At 41.7% G+C, this 26,944-nt stretch overlaps 1 protein-coding gene across 4 annotated transcripts; it reads right to left on the minus strand.

Moving 5' to 3' along the window:
• Positions 1 to 62: 62 nt before the first annotated feature.
• On the minus strand, positions 63 to 25,235 carry CaMKI (Calcium/calmodulin-dependent protein kinase I). Of its 4 annotated transcripts, none has more exons than XM_043426691.1 (9): positions 23,746 to 25,235; positions 18,768 to 18,902; positions 14,044 to 14,115; positions 9,774 to 9,848; positions 8,750 to 9,012; positions 8,086 to 8,226; positions 7,359 to 7,485; positions 6,271 to 6,308; positions 63 to 6,160 (listed from the first exon to the last, which is right to left on the minus strand). In XM_043426691.1, the coding sequence occupies exons 1-9, from the start codon at positions 23,850 to 23,852 to the stop codon at positions 5,658 to 5,660; spliced, it is 1,461 nt and encodes a 486-aa protein (XP_043282626.1). In that variant the 5' UTR covers positions 23,853 to 25,235; the 3' UTR covers positions 63 to 5,657. The 4 variants fall into 4 exon arrangements, with proteins under 4 accessions (XP_043282626.1, XP_043282627.1, XP_043282628.1 ...); XM_043426693.1 differs by having other exon boundaries at positions 5,780 to 6,121; positions 6,221 to 6,308; positions 23,746 to 25,234; XM_043426692.1 differs by lacking the exon at positions 14,044 to 14,115 and having other exon boundaries at positions 23,746 to 25,234.
• Between the last annotated feature and the right edge of the window lie 1,709 nt (positions 25,236 to 26,944).

The raw sequence follows: 26,944 nt of genomic DNA on the forward strand, positions 1-26,944 counted from the left end.
AACTTGGTCGGATAGGAAAATTGAAAAAATGGATTTATGAAAAATAAGGAGGAGGCAGGTGGTTGATTATTTATGCATGTTTTTATTTTTCAACTCAATCCGTGAAATGATAAATATGTCAAACATTTGAATCCTATAGATAAAATTCACGTTGAAAAAAAATATATATTTCACATTCTTAAACCCCCATTTCGTTTTAATTCGCTTCGTATTCGATTCGTTTTCATTCTATCTAAATTTTCTCCCATTCTATTTTCATTTATGTCTTTAGGCACGGCCAATTATCGTGGATAAAACGCGAAATGAGAAAGGGGCGCGCTGAAACGACTCGCGCCGAGTTTTAGTATACAGAAATAGGTTTTCGCGAATATAAGAGAGTCTCTCGATGAGAGTGAAAAATAAACGAAGACTTTGCGTTTAAATTTTGTGGATACGAGGACACGCTTTTTACTAGCACCAAAATACCTACAGCGTTTTGTTTTCTCCTTTAGATAATTTGTTTGTTTTACAAAGATTATAGATATTGGCACGAACGACTATGCATGAGACGATGTTGTTCAAAGGCAATTCAACAAGTGTGTACGTCTGTTTTTCAATCCTTCGTCGCAAACTCTCGGATTAACGACGTTGCGTTTAATCTTACAGTGTAACTCGCAGTTTCATTATTTCTTTTACGCTCTTTTACTTCCCCCTTATTTACGTTTTTAGTGCTCCATAATTTACAGTAGTACGTCCAGGGACATCGTCAATGTTCCTATTAACGATAAACTGGTTTTGTGGTTGCCATATAAGCATGAAAAGTGAAAGCTTTTTCTTAATATGTATATGTATATATATATACATGTAAAGATAATATATGGTGGAAAGAACGTGTGGTAAAGAGAAAAAGAGAGAGAGAGAGAGAGAGAAAAAGACAGAAGTTTCGTGCTCGTGTACGTCAGATTGAGCAGGTTAAGAGGTATCATAATGCAGAAGATAATATATTTTACAATGTTCATTTTTCCTTTTCTCGCTTCCTCGCAAAAGCAAATATATATATAGTCAATCTCTACACAACAATCAGTCTGAGTTCAACAATATGTATCAGAAATTGCATTTACAGGTTCGCATCGTGGATCGCCAGAAGTCTTTCGTTCGTGTACCCAGCATTTCCTCGGATAGTAATACAGTTATTAAAAGAATTGTATAAGCAAAAAATATGATTTGTCCGATTGCTACTCCCAAAAGCTATTTTTCATAATTGGATGTTCCAACGTTGTTTCTTTTTGTCTCTAACAATTTAAAAATGATTTGATTTTTATTGCCACATGCTCGTTTTGCATTAACGAATGTGAAATATCGTCGACAAACGTTTACTTCAAGTGAATGATAAGCGAATAGTTATCGAAGCTCGTAGTTGATTTTTTAAAATTTATTCATTCGTTCGTTTATCGTTGCTGCTTCATCACTTTTAAGTACGTTCGAAGCGAGATACACTTTCGTCTTTTTAACGAAAATGGAGAAATGATATTTTTTTTCTTTCTTTCTCTTCGATTTATTTATCCTGATAACTGTCATTTACGAACGTTTTACTTTAAGTACAGTAGTAATAAGTAGTACTCGACACGCCTTCTTTCATTTTTTCTTTCCACGGTAAAAAATGTTCATCCCCCGCAATGAATCGCCTCGATCATATCCGCGAGGATACAACTCGACGTTTCTCAGTCAAAATTTCAACGTGAGATACAATGTAAATAGTTATCGCATTTTGTTTTCTTTTAGGTACCAAGTTTCTTGACCAATTTAGACTAAAGTACTCGTAAGCTTGTATATAATAATATATTCAGTATGTATAACTTCATGCATGCGTCGTCTCGTTCTAGGTCTCGTTACAAGTTGTTTTGTTAAGTTAGCATGATTTTGTTTTATATGTTCATAAATTTGTATGTTACTTTTTCTTTGCCTCGTTCAGTAGAGTTTATCGAAGGTATAGATATTCTTAAGAATAATTATTAAATTAAATATTATTCGATACGAGTCATGTAATTTCATTATTCTTTCAAACCCCATCGAATAAAAATCTTTCGCGCGTTTTATCTTCATCGAGCATATATATCTGTCGACAATTGCCAATATTTCGGACGGACGTCTAGTGCGATTTTGAGAAGAAAAGAAAAATATTAAAACTACGATAGTAAATTAAAAGAAAATTTTTCTTGACTACGCTTTGAGAACGGTTGATTAGAATTGAGACAGAATAAATAAATGTTGAGTCTAAAGAGATAGAGAGAGAGAGAGAGAAAGAGAGCGAATGAGAAGAGACGGAAAATATTCGTAAAACAGATTGGATAGGAACCAGTCCCAGGAATCCAGTTTGGATTATTTTCTATGCAATTTCCCATAGAACAATAACGACCCGGATATTTTTGATTATCCAATTACGAAATTTTAATTGAAATATTTGTTGCAGGTTAGTATCGAAGCAACGAGAAAGGCGCTAATTTATCGTTCGTACGAAAAGTTTTAACGACGCTAATTAACAATGTTGCACCACCTTCGAACGGATAAAAAAAATAATATGGTAACGATGATCGTTCAAAAATATTCAACGCGTTAATAATTCTTGAATCGTTTTGAATTTTTCGCAAGAAACTATTTTATCAACTGTCATCTCTTGATTATCATATATTTCTGTTACATTGCACACACGTTATACGGGAAGTACGAGAATGCGAAGATTATGGTAGAAGCTTTATTCTCGTCTTGGGTCAAAGCTTCTCTGTATTTTGCCTTGAACATGCATTTTTTTCGTTTTTTTAAATTACATTTTAGCCTGATCGCGAGTTTCACAGTACACACTTCTGCAGTCGATTCCACATCTTTTCCAAAATCACACACGAATATAGAAATATTTATATATGAAGAGAAGGAGAGAGAAATTGAAATGACGAAAGGTGAGAGAAAACAAAATCTGTTTGTCGACTCGTGAAAAACCTCGTGTCGTACGTTCGAGTTACTCCCATCCACTGATATTGGAAGTTCAAAAAGCATGTTTCACTTGGACGCCTAAGCATGAAAATATTTTCATTCCGTTTCTCCTCATTTTCCTTCGTTTAATCTCTTTCTCCGGCGTTAGCATGGATTACAAAAACAGGTGGCGCGACTTCTATTCGTCAGGAGTTTCAACGTAAACGCTTATTACTGATATGGCAGCTCGAGCTCTACGTATTGTGTAAACAACATTTAAGCTGAGAGCAGCGAGGGATTATCGAAAAGACAAGAAAAAAAAGTCATTAAGAAACAGTTTCTAAAAGAAGAGATTCAAAATATAGCACGAAAAGAAATTTCTAAAACTTTTCAACTATTTTCATTTATTAAACGGACCAAGCGAAACTTTTCATTTAAAAAACAATGATCGTTCACAAACTGTACTTCGTGTTGGAACAAAAAAACAAACAGATTATAACAACTTATGATGAAATAGGTTATTGCGAGATTCAGGAGTACGTTTGTATGTAGTACTTTAAGACAAAATTAGCTAAAGTCTCTGTTCGACATCCCAGAGGCTAGTTTCATTCGATCTTTCGAAAACTTTCTAGACGAACAGGAAAAACTGTGTGCATTCGAGACAATCTCGTTCTTGATCGGGTTCTTTGCAAGAAGAAAAAAATTCTCCAAAAACCTCAAAAACCCAGTAGAAACTCATGATCAAATAATTCGAAGAGAAGAACTATTTCATAGAGAGAACATCACACGTACCAACTATCGTTTGATTTACAAAAGCGTGTGCTATGAATATTTGAAAAATGTACAGTGCACACTCGACCAGCAGCACGTAGGGCTCGAGCAACTTGGAAAGTTCGAATTTTCTTCACAAAATAAACGACAATTCGAACGTTTTAAAGTCGCGATTGATCAGAAGTCCAAAGAAGCTTATTATATTGTACAATAGGAAATCTTCTGGCCGCGCACGTATTTGTCTCTCACTAATTTCTCTTTTAATCATCTTCTCTCATTTTTAACGACATATCACGTCATTAACGAACTATAGTGCATTGTACATATGTTTTTTTTAATAAAAATATTAGCAGAATGAATGTGTGTATATATTTAGAATATGTATGTATAATTATATAATAATGACTTTAGTCCAGTTCCAGGTATCCAAGAGAGAAAAAAAGTCGAGCAACAGTAGCGCGATAGCTGCTACGAAAAAAGGAGAATAAAAATCGCGTCTTCGATTTTTAATAATAATATTTATGTATATATATAACATGTGCAAGTTTCTTTTTCTCTTGTAATAGCCAACTTTTGCCCTTGTTATTCTTCATCGAAAGCTCATGTTGGTTGTTGAATTCTTTGAGGCGACTTAGCACAGTGCGCATTGTGTGAGCTAACGTAACTGATAAACAGTGTAAACCAATCTCGCGAAATATAAATTTCTCCGTGAAAAAAAAATTGGATTCGTACGAGTAAGTTTTGTTAACGCAAACGAATTGAGTTGTTCTCCTCTCGAGTTTCGTCATGCAGATCTCTCTGTCAACGGCTACACTAAATTTTGCATGACGAATGAAACGCTCGCTTTTCCTTGAATCATCCGATGTAAAACAACGTGATCGATAATCTCCGCGTTTCAAGCATTTCTGTCGCGCTCGACTTCCCGAGCAAATGGATCTCGTGCGAGGTCGTATATTCGTATTATTTCATCACCTTTTTTCTATAATATGCTTGTATAGATATATGCATGTACACGTTTTTATTTTTTAACTTTTGTTTTGTCGTCGAGTGAATTATTAAGATATGTCGTTGTATCGCGTTCGCCTTTCGAGTGGAGCGAGTTTACGACGTTTAATCGTCGCGTATATATCTCTATATAATATATTATATAAGTACATAAGAGATACATAAATAATATATTACATAGTCGAGTGTAGAAAGAAGGATGATTCACACTCAAGAGCAATGCTTTTTCTGTGTGTGTGTGTGTGTGTGTGTGTGTGTATGTGTGTGTCTCAACGTGTACGTGTGTAATTGTGTATTGTAATGACGATGCGCGCTCAACACAACTCTTCCTTTCAGCGTTCCAACTCTTTTTCGCTCTCTCTCTCTCTCTCTCTCTCTTTCAATAGTCAACACAGCAAGATTGAAAACTACTTTAGTTATAGAGTTAAAGAACCCCGGGAGGTCTTCCATTCGCCCGGAGTGATCGAGAACTGATGCGTCTTTGGCCGCGAAGCAGTAGAATTCATGATTTTTTTGCTTAATTTTTCTTTCGTGTTGCCAGTTTTACTTTCAGCGGCGCAAGAGCGACAACGATAATTCACATTATCTCGAATATTCATACGTTTTTTTTTGTGTTTTGTTGTTTTGTAATTATTCCGCCCGACGAGAGTTAGCCAGAGCCTTAACGACGGGCTAATGGAGGAAGTCGTTAGAATTCACGACGAACCTTCGCCTATCGTATCCTCCCGTAATAACACAGCGTTTCCTCGTCAACGGTATCATTCTTTTCTTTCATATACGCATATGTATATACATAAATAAATATGCATACGTATATCCATATACGCTGGATATATATAAATATATATAGATACATATATGTATTTATGTACTTGATATATATATTCATATATATTTATAATATATAATGTGTATATCATTTAGCAATATGAGATTCAGCTTTTTTTATGCTTTCTCTGCCTTCTCAGATGCGATACGTTCGTACGAAAGAGGGTAGAGAGTGCGGTGCGTGTGTTACCCCACAGCTTGAAGCGTTTGTTGCGCAAATATAATTGTGTATTAGTGGGTAACGTGGATAAATTAGGTGATGCTGCTGCTGCTGCTAACAGGTTCGGCGTCGACCTCGGTGACTCTTTAATATCCTTTATTTGTAGCACGTTGTTGTCCCGGTTGTTGCTCTGTGATGGCGGTGGAGATGTGATTAGGACTGTTCGGTTCGTGACGTTTGGCTGCCTGTGGAGGGGCCTGTCGATCCTAGGCCCTGCTGCGGTTGTTGTTGTTGCTGCTGCTGCTGCTGTTGTTGCTGCTGCTGTTGCTGCTGCTTCTGTTGCTGCTGATGATCGTTGTTTAGGACCATTCGTCGCATCTGATGGATGACCGTAGCCGCGTGATATGCTTGCTGCAACCATGAGACAACAGGGAGACTTTCCTACGGAGCCTGGCGAGCAAACATGACATAGGATCAGCCGCGGGTGCCAATCTAAATAAAATTACTAACCTTCCACCTTGACTTGGCAAAGTTCTTTTTAAGTTGTTCCGATACAGTACCATGGATATTTTTATTGCTCGCCGCGTTGCCGGAAATCCTGAAACGAAGCAATTTTCAAGAGAAAACGGTCAGACCCAAGATTCGTGGTGGGGTTGGACCACTTTGTTGTTGTTGTTGTTGTTGTTTTTTTCGTTACTGATTTTTTAGACGCTTTTGCCCCGGGGCTTTCCCGATTGGACAAAGACGGTCGAAGATGAACGAAATGTTGTTTTGACACTAGAATTTTTGACTTTCCAATATCTTCCAATCTTGAGATAAATTCCTCACCAAATATCCTTCGATGAGACGTTCGCTTCATTTTTTTTAGTTCATCTTCGACCGATCGACAACACCGTACTGACTTTCACGACACATTAACCAATTTGTTAGACTGCGGACAGCGCAATTGTTGTGTGTTGTTTCTTTTTCGATATTTTTCAATAAATTGTTACAATGACGAGCGACAAATAGCTGATAATAATATTTATGCGGATGCGAACAACAACCGAGTGAGGTGAGATAGACACTTAGAAGATGAGAGAACCCAGTTAATCAAGTCGATTGTACCTTCTGACATTTCGATAGCCATATGATCGAATTAATCGTTCTGTTTGTTGCTACTTACAATTTTGATTTATTTGTTTTGTTTTTTAGTCATAATACGGGCTAATTGTGTGTTCTCGCGATATCCTTGCTACCTGGGGCATAGATACACAATGAACAAATATGCAGAGAGCAATTGACACACGTAAATATTGTGAATTTCGGGCTTCCAAGCTCTTTCGATCGGACATTCATACACATATTTGCAGCGGTTTGAAAAATTCATTTTTTTCTCTTTATCATTTTTTTTTTTTTGACTTTTCCACGACATTCGCACACGCTTTACCGTTGCAAGGCCCTGCTCATTGCTTTTTCCCCTTCTCCACAATCGCCTCAGTCAAAAAAAGCCACGTATTAACACACAAGTTGGCACAAATTGGCAATTTTTGCATTTTACAAAATAATAATAAGATCAAACGTGTATGAAAAATAATAAAATATATTCTGTCGCTTCGATTACTTTTCGACGTTTCTCTGTATTGTTTTCGTCGCCGAGAAAACTCACCATGGATGCGCCAGTGCCTGTTTGCAGGTGTATCGCTCCTCGACATTGACACACATGAGCTTGTGAATGAAGTCCTTTGCGGAGTCACTTATGTCGTCCCAGTACGGCGAATCGAATTCAAATTCACCTACAACAGTCTGGTTAGCTCTTTGCTATAGAGTAGACGATTTCGTTGTATAATCGAACGAGGGTATTAAGAGGAACGGGGAAGGGGGGGGGGGAGGGGGGGGGGGGGAGTCGAGAAAAATAAAAAAAGGAACTTCACGATGATTGGCAATTGGAGTAAAATGAGACGACTCAAAGCGTTCGTTCTTATATCGGCTGGTTATGCGTTATTTCTTGCGATGAAATATTTTCAATGAATTATTCTGAATTCGTGACAAATGTATACGGAGATTAATATTCTTTTACTTTTTAAATGTGCACACTCACACTCACTCGAAATAATTTACTTACTACGCCAGAGCGTTTGATAGCCTGCGATTTATAATTAATCTAGTACCTTGAAATCGAAATTGTAACGCTGTTATGTAATATAATATACTTTTGTAAGTTTTAAGGTGGCATGGAAATTGGCAACGATTTGTCCATAAATAAGAACAAAAAATTTGGAGGAAGGTGAACAGAGCAAAGAAAACAGCGAGCAGCGATCTTTCAGATTTGGTTTTTCCGGTGTTTCGATTCGTACCAATCGCACGAGAGAACACGGTTTTTATATTCACGTTACCTTTTAGGATTTGTGCAAAGAGATTGGCGTCGTTGTCGTCGTAGAAGGGTGGATAGCCGCACAAAAGTATGTACGATATAACGCCTATGCTCCATACATCGACGGCTTTGCCGTAAGGCTTCTGCGCCAGCACTTCGGGGGCTGTAAAACGAGAGCCTCGAATAAGTCATCCGGAAGTTGAATTATTAAGGATTTTCAACGGATCGAGGAAACAGCGGGAGCGCGAGTTTCGCAGCTCGCGCGGGAGGAGAATAGCGCTGAGAGAACGGAGGAAAAGAGCTGGAAGAGGCGTGAAGAAATTCGAGGAGATATTTAATCGAAGAAAAAGATTTTTCGTCGCATCGCCACCGAGCGAGGTTCCAGGAGGCGACGAAATTCATGAAATATCGAACGATCGCGATAAAAGTGTGGGGAAACAAGTAGTGCCAAATGCGAGAACAAACAGCTCGAGCGTGAAACCCACGCCCAGCAGATGGGCATGCCTCTGTAATTGTAATTGAAATTTATATTCGAATTTCGAAAGGCCTCGCCGCCGCCGCCGCCGCCGCCGCCGCCGCACATGTGTCGCCGCGACTCGTTATCGTTTTTTCCTCCCAGCGCACTCGTCGCCGCGGAACGAGGCGGCGGTTGTTGATAAAAATGTGGAAAAAAAGGTAAAACTCACCGACGTAACCCGGCGTGCCACACGCCGTCGCCATTATCCCCGAATCTTCCATTTTCGATAGGCCGAAATCGCTTATCATTATTTTACTATCTTCCGCGGGACTGTAGTAAAGGAGGTTCTCGGGCTTGAGGTCCCGGTGCACGACCCCCTGCTCGTGCATGTAATCGACCGCCTCGAGCACTTGCCTTATCAATCCCGATGCGTCCTTTTCCGTGTACGAGCCTTTCTCGACGATACGATCGAACAGCTCGCCACCGGTGACACTGAATAAATCAAGTGACAAACGCTATTAATAGAACGGCGAAAGAGAGCACGGCGAGGCACGCTCAAAAGGAACGTCCGAGGCGCGAAGCTCCTCGGGAGAGCGCTCTTTTTCTCCTTTTTTTCTCGCAGCGTACCGCTCCCGAGTCGCGTCGTTCTTCCGTTTACGATTTCGGTCCGCACTCGTCTCGCACGTCTATCGCGAGAGCGATCGCGCGTCGCGAATAGCCAGTAGCGATGGGGGATATTGATTCGGTTTTTTCGCAGCCCGCCCGCGCGACTCGACGGAGCTCTTCTTCAATCGCGTAATAATGCACCTTTCATACGAGAATTTCCTCCCAATTGAACGCAACCGGTCCAACCTCTTCCCCGATCAATCAATAAAGAGGACGCGCCGCGGTACGAGGCAGAGATCAATCGAACCGGCCGGAAGAACGCTCTGAGCTTTGTTTCAATTCGCAGAGAAACACCGGGGACGAACGGACTTTAATTGAGGAAAACGGGTAATTCGGGGGAAGAGCGCGCCCGTGGAGGATTCGTGCTCGCTGACGCGCGTACACCGAGCAACTTTCAAAGCTCCCGTCCGCCCCAATTATAAGTTGTCACAATGCTCGAGTGTGAATAATGAAAAAGGGGAATTTCGTGGCTACCCCGAACGCGGGAGAACCGAGCCGGAAGCGCGCAGCAGCCCCCGCGGGGAGCTGCCGAACGGCGGAGAGACCGAAAGAGCAAAGGGGCGGTGAAGCAAACGAACGGGACTTACAGTTCCATAACGAGGTAGACCTTGTGCTTGTCCTCGAAAGTTTCCAACAGTTGAACGATGTTCGGATGCGTTAACCTGAAACAATTGGTGGACGAGGAGTTAACGAGGTGTGGTCTCGATACGAAACTTACTTTTTAACGTCGGCGAGATAGTCGCCCGACGCGTGCGTGTGACAATGTGTGTGGCTCGTGTGTTTGTGTGTGCGATCAGCTCGACGAGAGTCAACCATTGGCATGCTGTATGCGCGACCGTTTGAAACAAGCGTTGGCGTTTGCAGCGATGGACGAGCAGGGCAAGTAGGACGAGCGCGGCGTCGAGGCGTGAGAGTAAATTTGAGTTTTTGTGTCGTTAGAATCGATCGAGTTTTATTCATTTTTCCTGGCCGCTTTTACGATCGACTTGGAGCGATTTTACGGGGACGAAATATATTTCCGGCTCCCGCGAAAGAGCCGCCAAGTACTCGAGGAAACTCGGACAGACTGCGTTGCGCGCGGGGATCGAAGATCGAAAGTCCCGGAGAATCGCCACTTTTTATCTCCCTTTCAGAAGAAAAATCATCCCGATCGGGCGCGTCCCCCCCCGCGTGACTTTCAGTGACGGAATAACGTTTCCCAACGAACAATCCTCCTTGCCCAACGCGCCAAGCTCCTTCCTTGCTACGCTCAGTACCGGCGAACCCGTCATTATTCCCCGGCGTGTGTGTTCACGGTCCAATACACACGGGGACAAAGACTATCGGCGTTTGCGATAGACAAATCGGACGGATTTGCGAAGCGTTCATCGACCATCGACTCGCTCTCGCAGCTTCACAAACACTTGTTTTGGCTCCTCCGCGTGCATTGGACGACGATGATTCATTTGTTTCGACGTTTTCGACGACAGCTAATTACAATGCAGGATAGCGATAAGCGGACATTCCGGTGGCACTCTAAAATCATTTTCACTAAATATTTATCAACGAGACAGACTCGCACACAGCATTGCACAGTACACTGACAAACAACAATAAACATCGATACGAATAAACAGAGAGGGAACCATTACCAATATATACAAGCACAAATTAACGAATGGTAAGAATGACAATGCGCGCGCGGAGCCAGAGATCGTCCGACAGTTTGGACGGAGTGCGAACAATTAATTAGTAAGCAAACTAGACGAAAAGTGCACTTTCCCATCGAGTGTATGTGGAACGTTGAAAATCGTTCTTCAAACGCTTGTACCGAGGCGCTCGCTTCGATCAATTGTGCGTTAATGAAAACGAGGATCGAGGCTCTGTGTGTGTGCGTGCGTGTGTGTGCTTCGGCTGTTTTTCACTTATCGGCAGTTCGAGTGTGCGATTGAGAAGCGCCAGGCTGGGAGGCAACGATTTCGGTTCGTTAATATCGTTAATAGTTTTCAGAGTTTCGAGTTACGAATGCAGAGCGGACTCTGCCGAAAGAGCACGCGCCTCGTTGCCTCCCGCACTGTTAACTCGGGCATCGTCCTCCCGCGGCGCGTCTCTCTCAACGTTTTACAGCTTTCTCAACCCTGCGTGCGTGTGCTCCAAGTTATACGTTGAGTAACGCCCCGTGAATGAAACGCTTTACGAGACATAATGGAGCGTGAGCTTTGACCCTAAAAGAGTTGGGGAGATGAGAAGGTGCGAGCGTTTAAAACTATGAGCGTATCAACTAAATGAAATGTTAATGGGAAGGTCGTTAAAAAATTCATCAACGCATCCCTCGGCGACGAGCGAGAAACGCGAGGACGGAGAAAAAAGGAAGAGCGAGAGAGAGAGGAAAAGAGCCAGGGGGGCGAGTATCTCTATCCGCCATTTGTGTTATCGCGATGTACTGCATTTGTAATTAATTGAGAACACACGAATGCTCTCTGCGCGTGACTGTACAAAGGGAAAATTCTCCTCGTTCGTTTAATACGTCTTCGTATTTCGTCTCTTTTATATTATTATTATTATTATTATTATTATTCATTTCTCCGCGTTTATTTACATCGCTGCTTTGATACTGTTTTTACGCTCGTTATTTCCTCGTACAAGCATGACGAAAGTTTTTATTTCGTTACGTTTCGTCAGTGTCCGCAGTGAACGCGGAGGTTGAAAGCAGCCCTTCGGGGAGAGCACGAGACGAGCCCGCTTCTCAAGCCTCGCAAATGAATGCTCCGTTTTTTATGAACCTCGTCACAACGGGAATCTTTCGCAACGAGTTTATTCGGGCGAATGAGAAAATCTTGATTAATTATGGCAGCGAAGAATTGTTGAATGGAAAATGGCTTTTTGAGCGCTCGAATGAAATAAATTTGGACTCGCCGCCAAGCAATCTTTGGGGCACTCGAGTTTTTTTCGAGTACCAACGAAGCGCACAATAACGCGCCCGAACTCGGTGAAGTAGCGAAGTGAAAGCTCGCAGAATCTTGTCCGAGATCGCGCGCGCGCGCGCGCGCCGGTGAGCGGAGAAAAAAGAGGGAAAAAACGCTGACAAAATGCCCGAGAGTTATACGCTCTCCCAATTATTCGTTTTCTCCTATCGTTCATCTCCATTATTGGACACCAAAAAAGGAAAATAGAGAGAATCGCGCGGCAACGCTTCGCTCGAAAATCCGCGTAACCTTGCTCAGATTTATTGGCCGATTCGCGCGAGACTTTATTAAAATATATTGTACTTTCCACAGAATGAACGCTCGAAACTTTGATGTCCCGCGAGGAGAGGCGAGTGCCCGCGAAGCGAATTCCCCGCGCGCTAATCGGAGCGTTATATAACTTCGTCTTCTCTCTCGCCTAATGCCTTTCGCCAATAATTTCTCATCCCGTCGCGACTTTTAATTCGCTCTTCTCCCGCCCATTTTTATCTGCAATTCCAACGGTTTTGCGCTTTTTTTTAAATCGTCAGACTTTTTTGTCTCGAAGGATCACGAGAGAGAAAATACGTTACGATTCGATCATCCCAATCACTGTTATTTCTGGGTCGGTGAAGCAACGAGGTTCTTCAATCCAACGACGCAGAAATTCACTCTCCGGTCTACGAACATTTTTTTTCATACTCGACATCGAAATTTCCGTCAGCTGGTCTCAAAATTGTTAAAAGATTAAACATTATCCTACTGATAATTAAGAACGACAAGTCATTTGGTCAACGGACTCAAACACACCAAGAGCAGCACAATCGATAAAACCGTAAAATAAAAAGGAACTCGAAGCAAGCTGCGAAACCCTCAAAACTCAGTGGCAAAGCTTGGAAATCATGTCAGCGATTGTTATGGCAACAAAATCTTTGGGAAATGAATAAAAAATAGGAACGATCAACTCGGTTGCGATGAGAGAAAAAGCGGCGCGAGCGACGATTTCCTTTCGACACCGCGACGAGTCCGCGTTTTTAGACCGTATATAGAAACGAATTTGCGACGCGTGCGCGCGCGACGCCGAGTGTGCCTGGCTAAAAGCGTTTTGTCCTCCCGACGAGCGTTTAAGGATGCTCAGATTTTACAGTCCCATCCTAAAACTAACTCCGAGAAACTTCGACGTTCGATGGAAAACTCGATCGTTCAGTTTTCAACACGCAAAAATGTTTTTCAAAAACAGAAAAATGATTTTCAAAATTCATCCACAAATCGTGGATACTCGTCACGAAAAGTGGAATGGGCAGTTCGAAACCAACTGAACGACGAAGCTCCTCGAAAAAGTCTATTTCGCCGGCACCGAACAGAAGGGAATTGGGCGTGAGTGCGTACGAGCATAAATCATCGTTAAACTGGCACCTCGACGAGTCAAGTCGCGCGGCGGGGGCTGATTTTATCCGATTATTCCGGGATTCCCGACGACACGAATAATCTGAGCAGCGAATACGTTTTTATCAGGGATAACGAACGAAGGGGACGCGAATGCGCGCCTCGCTTCGTTCCTTTCGAGCTCGATTCCGCAGGCTCTTTATCCGCGTGTGCGGACTCTTTCGATTAATAAAATAGTATGTACAGAGAGAAATAGAAAGAGAGAGAGAGAGAGAGATAAAGATTGCGATATTCAGAGTGTTCAGCTATAGAAATATGGAGAGTGTAAAAAGCTATGATGGATCGAGTACGAAAGAGGGAATTAAGGTCCGCGTGCGATGGAGAGTATTGAAATAATGGACGGAACGATCGACGACATTCTCGAATGATTGTGTACATGAGGAATGATGAAAAAAAACGTATAATAACGAATATATTAACATTAGTGGCCGATGATTGTTTCTGTTTGTTTGTTTATTTGTTTTTTGGATCGAGGGCCGAAACTTACCATCCTCTTTCGTCACTATTATCCGACTTGATCGGCCCGTCACCACTCTGTGGTGTCACTGTTTCACTGAACCTACGAATTAATAACAATACCGTACACAATAATGCAACAGAGAGAGGGGGAGAGAGAGAGAGAGAGAGAGAGAGAGAGAGAGAGTGAATGAGTGGAAACGTCGAAACAGCGGCTGCTCGTTGGCACGTGTCTTCGTTGAGAATCGCACTTTAAGGATGTTTATTCCGTTTTAGACTACTCAAGAGATTAAACTACGTTTGTTTTTAATTGAGATTTCGTTGGCTCTGATTTCGACGACGACGAGTCGGCGGAGGACTAAAAAACCGCTTTTCGCACGTCTTCGCGTATACCAAATCGGGGGGATCGTGTTTCAATGCGCGCGAATCAAGGAACGATAACTCAAAATAGTGCGGTAGTGATAAGGGTAAGAGAAAAATCGTTGAAACCGCGAATGCGGAGGAACGCGCGCTCTTCGTTTTCCGCTTTTTTAAGGCCTTACGTGCACTTGTGACGGGCGGAGAGATGGAACATTTTTTTATCAGATATTCTACAAGTACAAGTACGACCGAGTCCGCTCGGTCCGCCAATACTCGAATCTTTAAACGCGATTATCTCAGAATCGCCTTTTTTCAAAAATACCTTCGCAATGGACACGATTCCTAAAAAACTACTAATCCGATCCATGCGAAATTTGTACCACTTATTTATTACAACAACAGCCAGGGCCTGGACGAGGGATTTCGTATTTCCTCGAAAAAAAATCATTCTAACGAAAAAACCGAAAATTAGCACCTCGAAAAATGAATTTTTTGTTAAAACCGTCGCCATTTTTTTTTAAATCAACATTTTTACGAATCCTTCGTCCAGCCCCAAGCTCTTGTTACAACAAATAAGTGGTACAAATTTCGTATCGATCGGATCAACAGTTTTTGAGTTATATCATGTCCGCCGCAACTGATCCTCAAATAAATGTGCTACTGGAATGCACCTGGAGTTGCGCCATTTTGCGACATTTTTTTATGAAAAATATTATCCAAGTACCTGAAAATATGTGCTAGTGAACGCCGTCCACAGTTTTCCAATAAGCATTTATTTTCTCGTCGAAAAAAAATCAAGAAAATCCCCTCTTTTCGCCCGCTCCAAGTGTACAAAGGCCTTAATTTCATTCTCGTGTTTCACACACTCTCATTATCATACACAGCGAACAATTTAAAAATCCACCGGTTATGTGTGTCAACGATCGGCCAGCTCCCCGTCCCTCGCTCACCCTCCTTCGAGCAAGTATCGTAAGACAGTTAATAACGATTATCGTGTACAGGGATTTACACGCAATCGAGACAAACGTGTGTCGCGTACCGTGTCACAGAGCAAGAGAAACAACGAGAAAGAGAGAGAGAGAGAGAGAGATGGACAGCTATTAAGTTCGTGTAGCGAAAGAGAGAAAGAGAGAGAAAGAAAAAGAGAAACTGAAAGAGTGATACGCGTGTAAAATTATTTGCTGTCATTTCATTGCACAATGATGTTCATAATACGTATTAGCACACTGACATTGAGAAAGAGTGAGCAGAAAAAAAGGTACTGTTGACATTCGATGGGAGTTTGTGAATATCTCGGGAGACCGGATTTTACATTTGAACGATTGCTTCCTGTGGACGTGAAAATGTTAACGGGGAGTGCGACAGTTCGATAAAATCTGCTCGGATTTGTGTGCTTTTGACGTTTTTTTTTTATTGGCGGATGTCCATAATTTCGTTCGAATTATCCAAAATGGACAGTTTACCAGGCTCTCGATTTCTTTGGTTTCGATTGAATTTTGAAGCAAGATTGACGGTTCGTTAAAACCCGCTGGGATTTACGTGCGCCGTTTTTTTCGTTGCGGCCCATAATTTAATCTCAGTTTCCCGATAAAAATCGAGGGCTTTTGAGGCCGTCGTTTTCGCCGATATCCGAGACGCTAACCGCCGAATTTGACATTCGATCACGCGCGCTACTGTACTGCGACGAAGAGCTCGCCATGCTCGACGGGGCGATGTCGACTGATCGCGTTACGCGCGTTTCTCTGCTGCGAAATATCTCGGAATATTCGAGAGGCACGTGGCACAACGCGGGTGCCGGTTAAACCAATGTCGCCGCGAAAGCCATTTCATTACGAGCGTAATAACCGGCAAAGTGCGTCAGCCAGCGCACGGTGCTGGCAGAGGCCTCGAGGGCTCGGAGGCCCGAAAAGTCAATTGGGGACGTCCCGCGTTCGCCAAAACCCATTCGAGTCCGCATCGACGCAGGCTTTTCGAAAGAATCACTGCAAAATACTGGGAAGGTTACGCCCTGGCAAAAGAGCCTCCATCCAATAGCGCTCCTACGCTAAGATAAAACATTTACGAGAAGAAAAAAAAACGGGAAAGAAATAAGAATTCTTAAATGTTACGAGCGAATGTACAAAATGGTACGCAAATACGCGGATCATAATGCTCATGGTGAAAAGTTTAAGCTCGCAATCGAAGAGTTAAAAAAGTAAATCTTCGTCATGCACAAAACAAATGGGGAGAAAACAGTGTTAATTAAATCATACAAAACTCACAGTATCGAAAGAGAGAGAGAGTGAAAGAGAGATAAGTCAACGGTTCCGACAGACTTTGGAACTGGGTGCTAATAAACTTCACTTTTATTCTCCAATTTTAAAACGGATGTAGGGTGAATCGTCCACTGCGGAACACCCGTCATCGAATTAACAAAATTATTAAAAACGAATAATCTCGTTCAATGGTAAGCTAAAGTACGCCAGTATTTATTTTTTCCTCAAGTTTCTACAATGTTCGCAACCGCTTTGCGTTTTACCCTGGTGGAGTGCGCTTGACACTGCGCGTATAAAAAAAATAAAAAAACATTCAACGAGATCAGGCGTCTTGTTGTCAAACGGAAGATTTACGATTAGCGAAAAGCTTCAATTAATGTGAGAATAAAATTGTCCAATTTGCAAGCTCAACGACTATTTAATCGTGTGATCATTGAAAATGCATCAAATTCACGAGTTTTTATACGTTGGGTCAAGTTACTCAACACTTCCCATTGAATTAACACAGGGGTGTGTCTAACCTCTTTTCAGTGAATAACCCATCGAAAGCATCGAACTCACGAGTCTTCATACACGGAGAAAACGAGACCAAAAATTCTAGAGGACAGTATAAACGTATTGGATTGCAGCATTAATTCAAAGAGCAGTAATAAGAATCGTTCTATCCACGGTAGTAAAAAGCCCAATACCCATACCTTTTATTCAAAAGACTCGAAAGTGTTTTTCTCTTTAAGGTATTCCTTTCACGATCCCGAAACCCCTACAAAAATTGATTTCAATTTACAGTAAAGTACAACTGCATCCAAATAGGTTGGCGAAATTTCAGGTCGGGTTATCGATCATTTAATGAAGAATTAAAATGTTAAAAATGGTAAAATTTCTTATGGAGAATCCGTCATCATCACCATTTCTATTCGATAATTCGTACACCGAATAACTCTAAATTCCTGATATAAACTGTCTCAGGGATAGAAAAAAAATGTAAGGAATCCATAGCAACGATAAAAATGAAGGGTTATCGAATGTTTAAAAAAGATATCAACGATAGAAGTTGGAAAAGTGGGAGAAGCAGAAGCTTTTCCCACATAACAGCGACTTCTCAGAGATTAGAGGAATCGGTCCAAATTTCGAGTGCCCTAATTTGCGACACCGAAAAATACGGCCCTGCGAAAGGAATACCTTCTTGAGCATACTAAAAAATCTTTATCAAATATTGTCAAGTGTGCTCTGGCAATCCTGAAAAAAAATTATATGCATGATAAAATGACGACACACGTACCGGTCTACATTCGTGTATTTATCATAGTTACTATGCTGACAGTCAAAATTTGTGATTTACAATACGTTTCCACTTATCAGTAAGTGCTAGTCTGACACGACGAATGGCACTCGAAAACAAAATGAAATGTAGTTCTGACGTGCATTATACTTTTGCTGTCCTCGTAAAGCTGTTCAGAATCGAAGAGACGAAAAATTGGATAATTGTAAAAATACTACGCTGCTTGTAATCGGTGCCTAAGTACTTTGAAAATTCTTGAGAAATAATATATTCCTAAGTATACAAAACGAATCCGTTTTCTCCGTGTAAGGTAAATTTGCCAACTCTTCCTAATCGAATGAAAAATATTAAAAAGTTTACATTCTTATTTTCGTATCAATATCCATTACAATATTTATTTTTACATTGATATTAATTACTCGTTATCCTTGACAATAAGTAAACAAAAGGAGTAGGCATCGGTGAAAGCTGTCACGTTGAATATGAGTGTTCTTTCAATGGGCCAATAAGTGTTCTTTTTTTGGGATTTCGGGTGTGACGTTGCTTTTTTATCATTTCCGAAAAATGAATCGACAGAAAGGAAAAAAAAATCGTACGCAATATTAAATTCTTCTTTGGACAATAAACCCGTTTTCTTGTGTGTCCCTGCGCATTATCTCCCGCTTTAATATCGAAACGATTGACTCATGGCTTAGGTGTTCCTTCAATGGGCAGTTCACCCTATACATATAAAAGATATTTGCAACGAGCGATGTTTAATCAAATAAATGAGTTAGCCATACGATATAACAAATAATAAAAGTCAGAATAATAGTGGTGCATTAAGGAGTCACTTAATCGGGGGTGGGGGGCTCCTCCTACCTTCGCAGCACTTTTATTTCGTTCTCCAACGAGTCCTCCTTCCCCTTCAACGCTTTTTTGTCGATTATCTTGACCGCAAACATTTGTCCCGGCCTGTCCTTGCTCTCGGCGAGTCTTACTTCGGAGAACGCACCTCTGCAAATAGGAAAAGAAAGAAAAGAGTGAATCAGGGGAGGCTCTGTGGTGACGGAGTGACAGAAAAGTCCCCGGAGCCACAGTAACAATATTTATTCGATTCGAGAAGAAATTCAACGTTTTTTATCTCTTTTATTCTCCTACGAAGTGGATTCTTACCGAGCATCTCATATTTGTCAATCAATATTTATGTATTCGAACGTGTGCGTGAGAAAAGCGTGCCGATTCGTCGACTAGGAAACTGCGCAACGAGGTCGGTTCGACTCGTGCGAAAATGGGAGAAAAAATGATTGCGACGAAAATGGGATTTTGCGCTCGGTGGCAGCGATTCTTCGAATTTTCACTCTCGTAGAAATCGCTTTTTTCTTTTCCAGCCTCGATGTCGATTTTTCGGTAGGAAAATTCGAGCGGCGATCGATTCCCTCGCGTTTTCAAATCGTTGAAAAGCTCGAGTTCGGTTCGCCATCTTCCACCGTCCGGCAGCAGCAGCCTCCTCGCCGTGCATAATCTCGAATGCGCTTACATAACGAGAGCGCAGTTTCGTCGGGGAGGAGAGACCATTTATTTTTTCCTCGAAACTCGAACGACAAACACTCGCGTTTGCGATAGTGCGATCCATCGATTCTTTCGACACGCCAAGATCGGAGAAAATCGAGAGCGTCTTTCGTCCGTCGAGCATTCGTTTTCCACTCCGCCGTATTAATGGCTCCGAGGTTATCGCGATGGCAAAACAGACAACATAAACAAGAGCATATGAGCCCGGCGAGCGCCGGGAATACGCGTGTTTACATGCAAATCGCACATTTTTCTCGGCTCGTAATCTCACGTAATATCGACGAGGCGAAGAAACACGTTGGAATTCGACGTTCTCGAGCAACCTTTTTTTTCATTACTATGGTTTTCCAGTCGTTTCAGCTACGGGGCCGGAACACGGGGAACGAGAAAAAACACTCAATCACGAATCTGATTGTGAGGAACAAAATAAAATAATTAGCGGTATTTTATTTCCTGTATGTCTTTTCAGACTTTTACGTAATTATTCTTCCCTTGCTCCCCTCGCATATTATTTCACGAAGTCTGTGTTGCACACCAGTGCTTAACAACCGCTCTTCTTTGCTCGTGCCTAATTATTCATTTTTAACATTCCCATGACGCTAAAGTTTGCATCGATCCAACGAAATGGTCTAAAAAATCGACCAATTGTGCAGTTTCGTTTCCTGCCCCGAATTTCCAATTCGTAGGTTTTTCAAGCTGCCCCGTTACTCCGTGAAATGAAAAATAGCTGAATTACAAATGTTTTTATCCTCCGTTCCGTTGGACTCGGACGTTGCGAACTCCAGCGTCGTAACGTTCTCTTATTTTACAGCGTGGCTCTCATCATCCCTCCGAGGCTCCTCTCTCCCCATTCTCCCTTTCTATACTTCTTGTGCCACATCACTTCGAACTGTCTGACGTATATGCAAGGCTGGCTCTATCTTTGCTTCCTTGTTGAATCGTTCCTCTAGTTTCCCCCTTTAATTCCTCTCGTCCGGGGCTCCTCCCAACGATTTTTTTTCAATTTGCACTATTTCATCATTATTTATTGGCTGTTTGATTTCTGGGCATTCGCAGATGTGCTCCAACAACGCTTTCTGGTTCTTCCTTGCGCATGCGACACTTGGTGTTCCTGCATTTCTTGTTATAGGAAAACATAATTTTTCATTCAGAGCATTCCACTTTGTTTTTCTCCAATTTTTTTAAATTCATCATTTTCGTTTATTTCATTTTATTTTTTATCTTTCTTCGACTTTTGTAGAACTCGACTTGATCGTCGTTAAATTTCGTCGTTAAACCTTTTTTTCATTGAATTTTTAACGTTATGTTTGAAAAAATTCAACTCCATCTCGGAGATCGGGAATATTTGATGCCGGTTGGGAAGGCCCGCGGGAGGATGAGCGAGTCGATGAACGCGAGTAACGATATCGAGTTGGCAGGCTCGGTCATTTTGACGAGAATTGTACCGAGCGATCGATAATTTCCTATATCCCGTTACGTAATTAGGAATAAAGACAAACTCGTATAACCGAGTGAGAGACTTCGTCGTCATTTTAAACTGGCTAATTGTATTGGATCGATAAAACAAAAAATACGTTTACGATGAAATTAGTACCGTTAGGTGGGCACGGGATTAAAAAAATCTTGGTACAAGTTTTCTCTTCTCGTATATCTCGAACGGAAGTCGATAGTGTCGTTCGAGTTGAATGAATCGTTGAGATCGTTGAACGCTGAGGAGCCGAAGCGAGGGGAGGGGCAAGCCTTAAAAATAAATTCTCGATATGCAAGAACTAACGAAGAAATTTAATGTATCTCCGCGTTCAGAGATTATAAATTTTTGTCGTTACGAATGCGGAAGAGACGTAAAAATGGAGGATCAAAGTACAGGCATTTTGCTCGGTCCACCCACGCATCACCGTCGTGCGTGATGATCGAAGGGAGAGAGAACGCATTCTACTCTCGAGAGCGGTCGGAAAAATTTCAATTTCGTTGGGATGGTCACGGGAGTTTTCGGCGTCACGTAGAGGACGTTAAGGGAGCTCCCGAACGAAAGGAACGCACGAGAGGGGCGAAGACGGGGAGCAAGGGAGGGAAAAAATCTGGAGAAAGGGAGAAGGGAGAAAAAAAGGGAATACGGATGGGCCAGGTGAATGTGTCAAAAATGCCAAAATTCACGAAGGGAAAATAGACTCTGTCAAAATACACGGAACTGAGCAATAAAATTCGGCTCTCTCGGGAGGAGCGACCCGAAGAGATCCTCCTGCACGCGCATCGCGTTTGATCCTATCAATAAATCATCCGACTAAGAAACAGCTTCCGGCAGGGATGCTTCCGAGATTCGTGCTTCCAATTTATAGGCTGAATATTTTATTCCTCCCTTTGCGCTCATTTTTCGGATGAAATAAGGGCGCACGTGCGCGCGTCGTCCGCAGCATCGGGCTCGCGAGGAAGATTTTTCCAACTGTCAAAATGGCCTGTGCGGGAGAAACTCGAGCGGGAGTGGTGTGGCGAGCGTCGAAAAGGCTCGACGAACCCATCAAAAATCACGAATCCCATTTAGGTAATGAAGAGAAATACATTTTATTTAAATCCACACAAAAATGTGACGTCGTAGAGAATTTTTCGAGTATGAAGATATTTTTTAAGGCGACTGTACCGAGCCAATACACTTTTCGTTATAACCGCATACATAAATACGTTAAGAGGGCGCACATACGTGCATGTGCACAGGCATCGAGTCGTTATGAATTTGCCATTTCGCCACTGCAGGTATTCCGTTGCGGAGCCCCGCCGATCTCAGGCACTTTCCGTTCGTATCTGTATGCGTGTGCACCTCTATAGACATATACGAAGCAACAGCGTGCTACGTACGATCGCACTTTGCCAGCTGTCGAGCTGTCAAATACGCGGAAGAGAGTGCGAAGGAGTGAGAGGCTACTTCGTAGGGTTATTCGAGCGTAAAACGTAGAGAAAAATAAAAATAATTAAATAAAACGAAGCGAAAGAAAAAAAATATATGTCTGGACGCATCGGAGGCACGAGAAACACAAGAGCGCTCGTCAACAGCTGACGCACTGGTGATTTTTCATGTGAAAAGCACAGACGAATCACCGACGCTCATTTACCGAGAAACGAAGGGACCGAAGGTCGTTCAATTTCACAAATTATCTGTACTTCGAATCGGTCAAGTATCTTCAATTAGCGAGATCCATACTCGAACGGCGCGCTAGCCGTTGTGCGGGGCTCTTTGTTCTCGTTTAAAAATGTGCCGCGCGTTGGCTCGAGAAAGATATTATCGTTAAATGATGCACGCGTATACGTGCAAAACCGCCGGCGAACGAGGTAAAGAGAAATTCGTGAATTTTGGATACATTCCCATTCGGAATGTATAGATGTTCGTATCGCTCAAGGTCATCGCCAAAGACTCGTTTCACATTGATATTACGGCAGCGTGTGCGGACCTTCTTAAAGTGTAACTCCAGAAAGTTTCTCTCTCGGTTCATTCAAATCTCTCTAACACACGACGAATTATTGAAAACCGCATAAATTATTCAAATACCCAGCGAGTTTGGATTCTCCGCTTTTGACAGCGAGGCTATAATTTGATTTTCAATGGCACACTATATCCGAGGATCCTTCGAATGATTTAATTCTCAGTGAATTTTTAGTTGCGAACAATTGGTATGTAAAATACATTCAGCAAATAAATAAAGCCAGATTTCCTCGCAGATTGCATTTATTTTCGTCATTTATCGACGCTTTTATTATTATTTTTTATCAATGTTTCACTTTTATCGGGAATATATTCGTTCGCAACGGTTGAGATATTTCATGCTGTAAAATTCTCGTTTATTTGAACACTTTTCCTACGTGATTGTATATGTTGCGATGCGTCCAAAGCTTTCGGGCCAATATTTACACTGTCACATTTTCGTCGAGCTAGTTTCGAAAAAATGTTCCTCTCGCTGTTTGTTTGCAAACTTTTTAAAGGAAAATCGCAATATGGAACGACGAGAGACGAATCGATCGTTGGGAAAAAGTGTATATTTAGTATTTTTATTTTGTTAAATAGAACGATAAATGTTCGAGTTGAAAATAGGGAATAAATGAAAAAGTCTTCGGGCCGGCGGAATAAAAGTCGCATTTAAAATGATCAAGTTTTTATTCGATTTTTTCTTCCTGCCCGATCGCCTTATTGCACATGGAGAGGAGAAATTTAATCAGAACGCAGCACGTAATGTTCGCCACCCTTCCTTTTGGTGTTCGATGAGAGAAAAAGTAATGAAAGAAAGGAAAAAAGTGTACTTACGTCCCGAGTAATTCTTTGAGCGTGTATTTCTCGTCGATCGAGGGTTTCTCATCCTTGCCATTCTTCTTGAGCTTCTTGTTGGAATCCTTTTTGCCGAAAAGCGGCATTTTCACAAAGTATTTTCTAATTTTCAATAATTATTCGCCACAGCACTTGATGTTTCGATGATTTATGAGATTGCGAGTCTTTTTTATTTACTTATCTATGAAAACACAGCGACTTTCAATCATGGATAACAGAGTCGAGCGAAATAAGAAAAAGAAGCACTGAATCACACCGTTGAAATTTTCGAGGAGCGATCTCGAGCGAGAAAATTACGCGATTTGAAGGAAGCGAAGGAAGAATAAGAACTTAAAAAAAAAAAAAAGAGGGACAAAAAAATGAAATGAAAAGTGTTCGTACGCAACGTTCCGGCGCTACAGACAACAGTGACAACGTTTTATTTTTGCCCCGAGATGTTACGAATGGGATAAGGAGGAGGGGGTCAAAGCGAGCAGGGGGACAAAGGGGGGGGGGAGAGGAGGGAGAGAAAGAGAAAGATTGTGAGAAATAACCAGGAGGTGACAGTTTCCTGGGTTCTTTTTTCTATATGTTTCGAAGTTTCGTTTTCGATGTTTAACTCGACTGTACTTGATGTATAAGTATTCCTCCCGATTTAATATTGCCCGTTGGGCTGTGGATGTGCTCTTTGAGACGTTATATTGTGGCCAAACAGCTCGTGGCTATCGGTCGTTTCGATTATACCTATTATACACGTTTCTATATGCGCTATACATATAGTCATAGGCGTATTTTACAGTCACGTACTCTGTACCAGCGAGCAATATTCACTTCGATCTATGTATAAACGATTCTCGTATTGTTTTCCTTTTTCTTTTCCTTCGAATCTCCTCTCGTATATATATGTGTAGAGAATAAAATATATACGTGTGTATTAATGCGTGTGTGTATATATAGAGTTGGTTGTCGAAGCGACGAGATGAACGATTAAGCACCGAAACACAAAAATTTATTTCAAGTCTTTCTTTTCCCTTTATCAATATTACATTCGGAGAGAAATGATATTCTCTCTCGTAATCTCTCTGGCTCTATCGTCTCCGCGACACTCGTCTCTGCAGCCTAGAGCCCGCCACTGACAACGCGTGACAGCAGACTCACCGTCAAGTCTCGCCAAACTAACACACACGCACGCACTCCACAATCCGTGAAAATCATATAAACACACACACAAACACTCGCATACATATATATTCTTGTAACCCCGCGCCGCGCGCCCGCGCAATAATGCAGCAGTGAATAAAGAAACAAAAAAGAAAGAAAAACAGCTCGGCCTTTGCTTCGTTTGGCGTATATTTTTGTTTGTTTTTTGTGGGGGTGTTTTCCTCCAGGAGTGGGCTTTCCTCTCGTTCAATGCTGTATTTAGGGAGGACTTTTCGTAAGTCACGGAATATTTCCACCCACACGCTGTCGCACACTACTCTCTACTGCGCGCGATCGCTCTCCTCGGCGGCCACCATCGGGCTCAGGGTCGCGGCCTCGCGCCCTCTTCAGGATCGACAGATAGCTCTACTAGCTTTACGCTCTGCACCTTTTCTCCCTCTAAACCTTCCCTTTTTTTTATGGCTTTTTCTCTTTGTTAATCCCTGCGAGGATAATTCCGTCAGGGGGAATAAAAATTACACGAGTCTCTTGACTATTTCGCTGTTTTTTATTCACATCACGTTCGCTTTACGCCCTCATAGTGTCGTTACGGTTTTCAGCTTTTTTTTCACTACCTGCTTCATTAATGTGCTCACTGCAACCCCTACGAGGGGCTCGTCTTATCCCGGATGGGTATTTTTACTCTATTTTTTTCTACCCGTTTTCTTTTATTTGTCTGCTCTCGCTTATTTCGGGAATCTGTAAAGTTCGACTTATCGGAAGTCGGTAAGTCAGATTTATAGCACGTTCAGAACTTTCTCATTCTCACAGCCACCGCTAGGTTGGAAAATCGCGCCACTTGATGGACATTCGTGAAACTAATGAAGCTTCAGTTTCATTCGACAGTCGATCGCGCTTTGGTAATGTTATTTTAGCAGCAGCGGCTTCGCGGTTGGCTGTTTTCAAAATTCATGTTATTCGTAGATTCTGTTCAAGGGTATTCAGTGATTCGATCAAAAACATAGAATAATTCGCGTTTCAAGTAAAAACGACTTTACACTTGGGTACAATTAGAGATTTGTTCCGAGCACTTTTACATCCATAAATCGGTGTTACAGAGCAGAAGTTTCTCTTCGAACTACACGTTCCTGTCATCGCGGACTGGCGACACTCTCCAACAAAAATCGCAGCCTCAAAAGATAAAACTTTTATTCATGCGTTATTTTGTCACAATCGTTATGAAGGAATAATAAACGATGAATCATTTATTGATCGTTTTCTCATCAGAATGTGAGAGAATTACTCGAATAAAATCTTCATTTCCAACCGATGATTTAATGACTGTTGCTAGTAGTACTTCGAAACTCACTCGGCATTTTTTTTCAACGGAGATACACAAAATTTGATTCAACAGTCAGCGGAACTTCAATTCCCGAGGTCAAGTGACCGCACCTCAAAGTTGAATTTTTCCGACACAGTTCGACCGATTGCAAACACCTCTGTAAGCGGATGCGGGATATATGACGGCAGAAACTCGTTGACAGAGCATTTTTGGAATTGTTCGGACTATGCCGGAGAATTTTATTTCCGAAAATTCAACGTACTATCGTCAAGTGATACGCTCAAGACTAGAGTTTCAAAATAATACAAAAAATTAGCTCTGGGAGTAAAAAGTAAAAAATGAATTTGACCAATAAATATTTCGTAATACGAATGTTGAAATCCAAAAGTGAAAATAGTGTTTTTGTCTCAAAATTTTATCTCTGTGATTCACTGTTTATCCAAAAAGGGAGCATCCCTCGGACTCCAAAGCTGAAGAATCTTGATGCGGAGGTCATACGCTTTCGGGACGCAACTCCATTGTTTCTCGAACAGCAGACGAGGAGATTCCATTTGTAGGATTTCTACCGTAAAACGTATCAATGGAGAAATGTTTCGTGACGTCTTTTGTTTCTCGAAACTAGGATTGTACAGGAGGAATGTCTCTGCTTGATTAATTGGATTTCTCGGTGGATAGAAGATTGTGGGTATTTGGTCGGGAATATGGGGATTTCTAACG

The sequence above is a fragment of the Venturia canescens genome, chromosome 8 (assembly GCF_019457755.1).
Source record: "Venturia canescens isolate UGA chromosome 8, ASM1945775v1, whole genome shotgun sequence".
Classification (NCBI taxonomy): domain Eukaryota; kingdom Metazoa; phylum Arthropoda; class Insecta; order Hymenoptera; family Ichneumonidae; genus Venturia; species Venturia canescens.

Excerpts from the sequence above, each read along its gene's own strand:
- CaMKI (XM_043426691.1), bottom strand. The coding sequence starts at position 23,852 with ATGCCGCTTTTCGGCAAAAAGGATTCCAACAAGAAGCTCAAGAAGAAT. Across the intron at positions 18,903-23,745 it reads CTCAAAGAATTACTCGGGAC|AGGTGCGTTCTCCGAAGTAA; the intron begins GTAAGTACACTT and ends TCCTATTTGCAG. Across the intron at positions 9,013-9,773 it reads GTCTACCTCGTTATGGAACT|TGTCACCGGTGGCGAGCTGT; the intron begins GTAAGTCCCGTT and ends TGATTTATTCAG.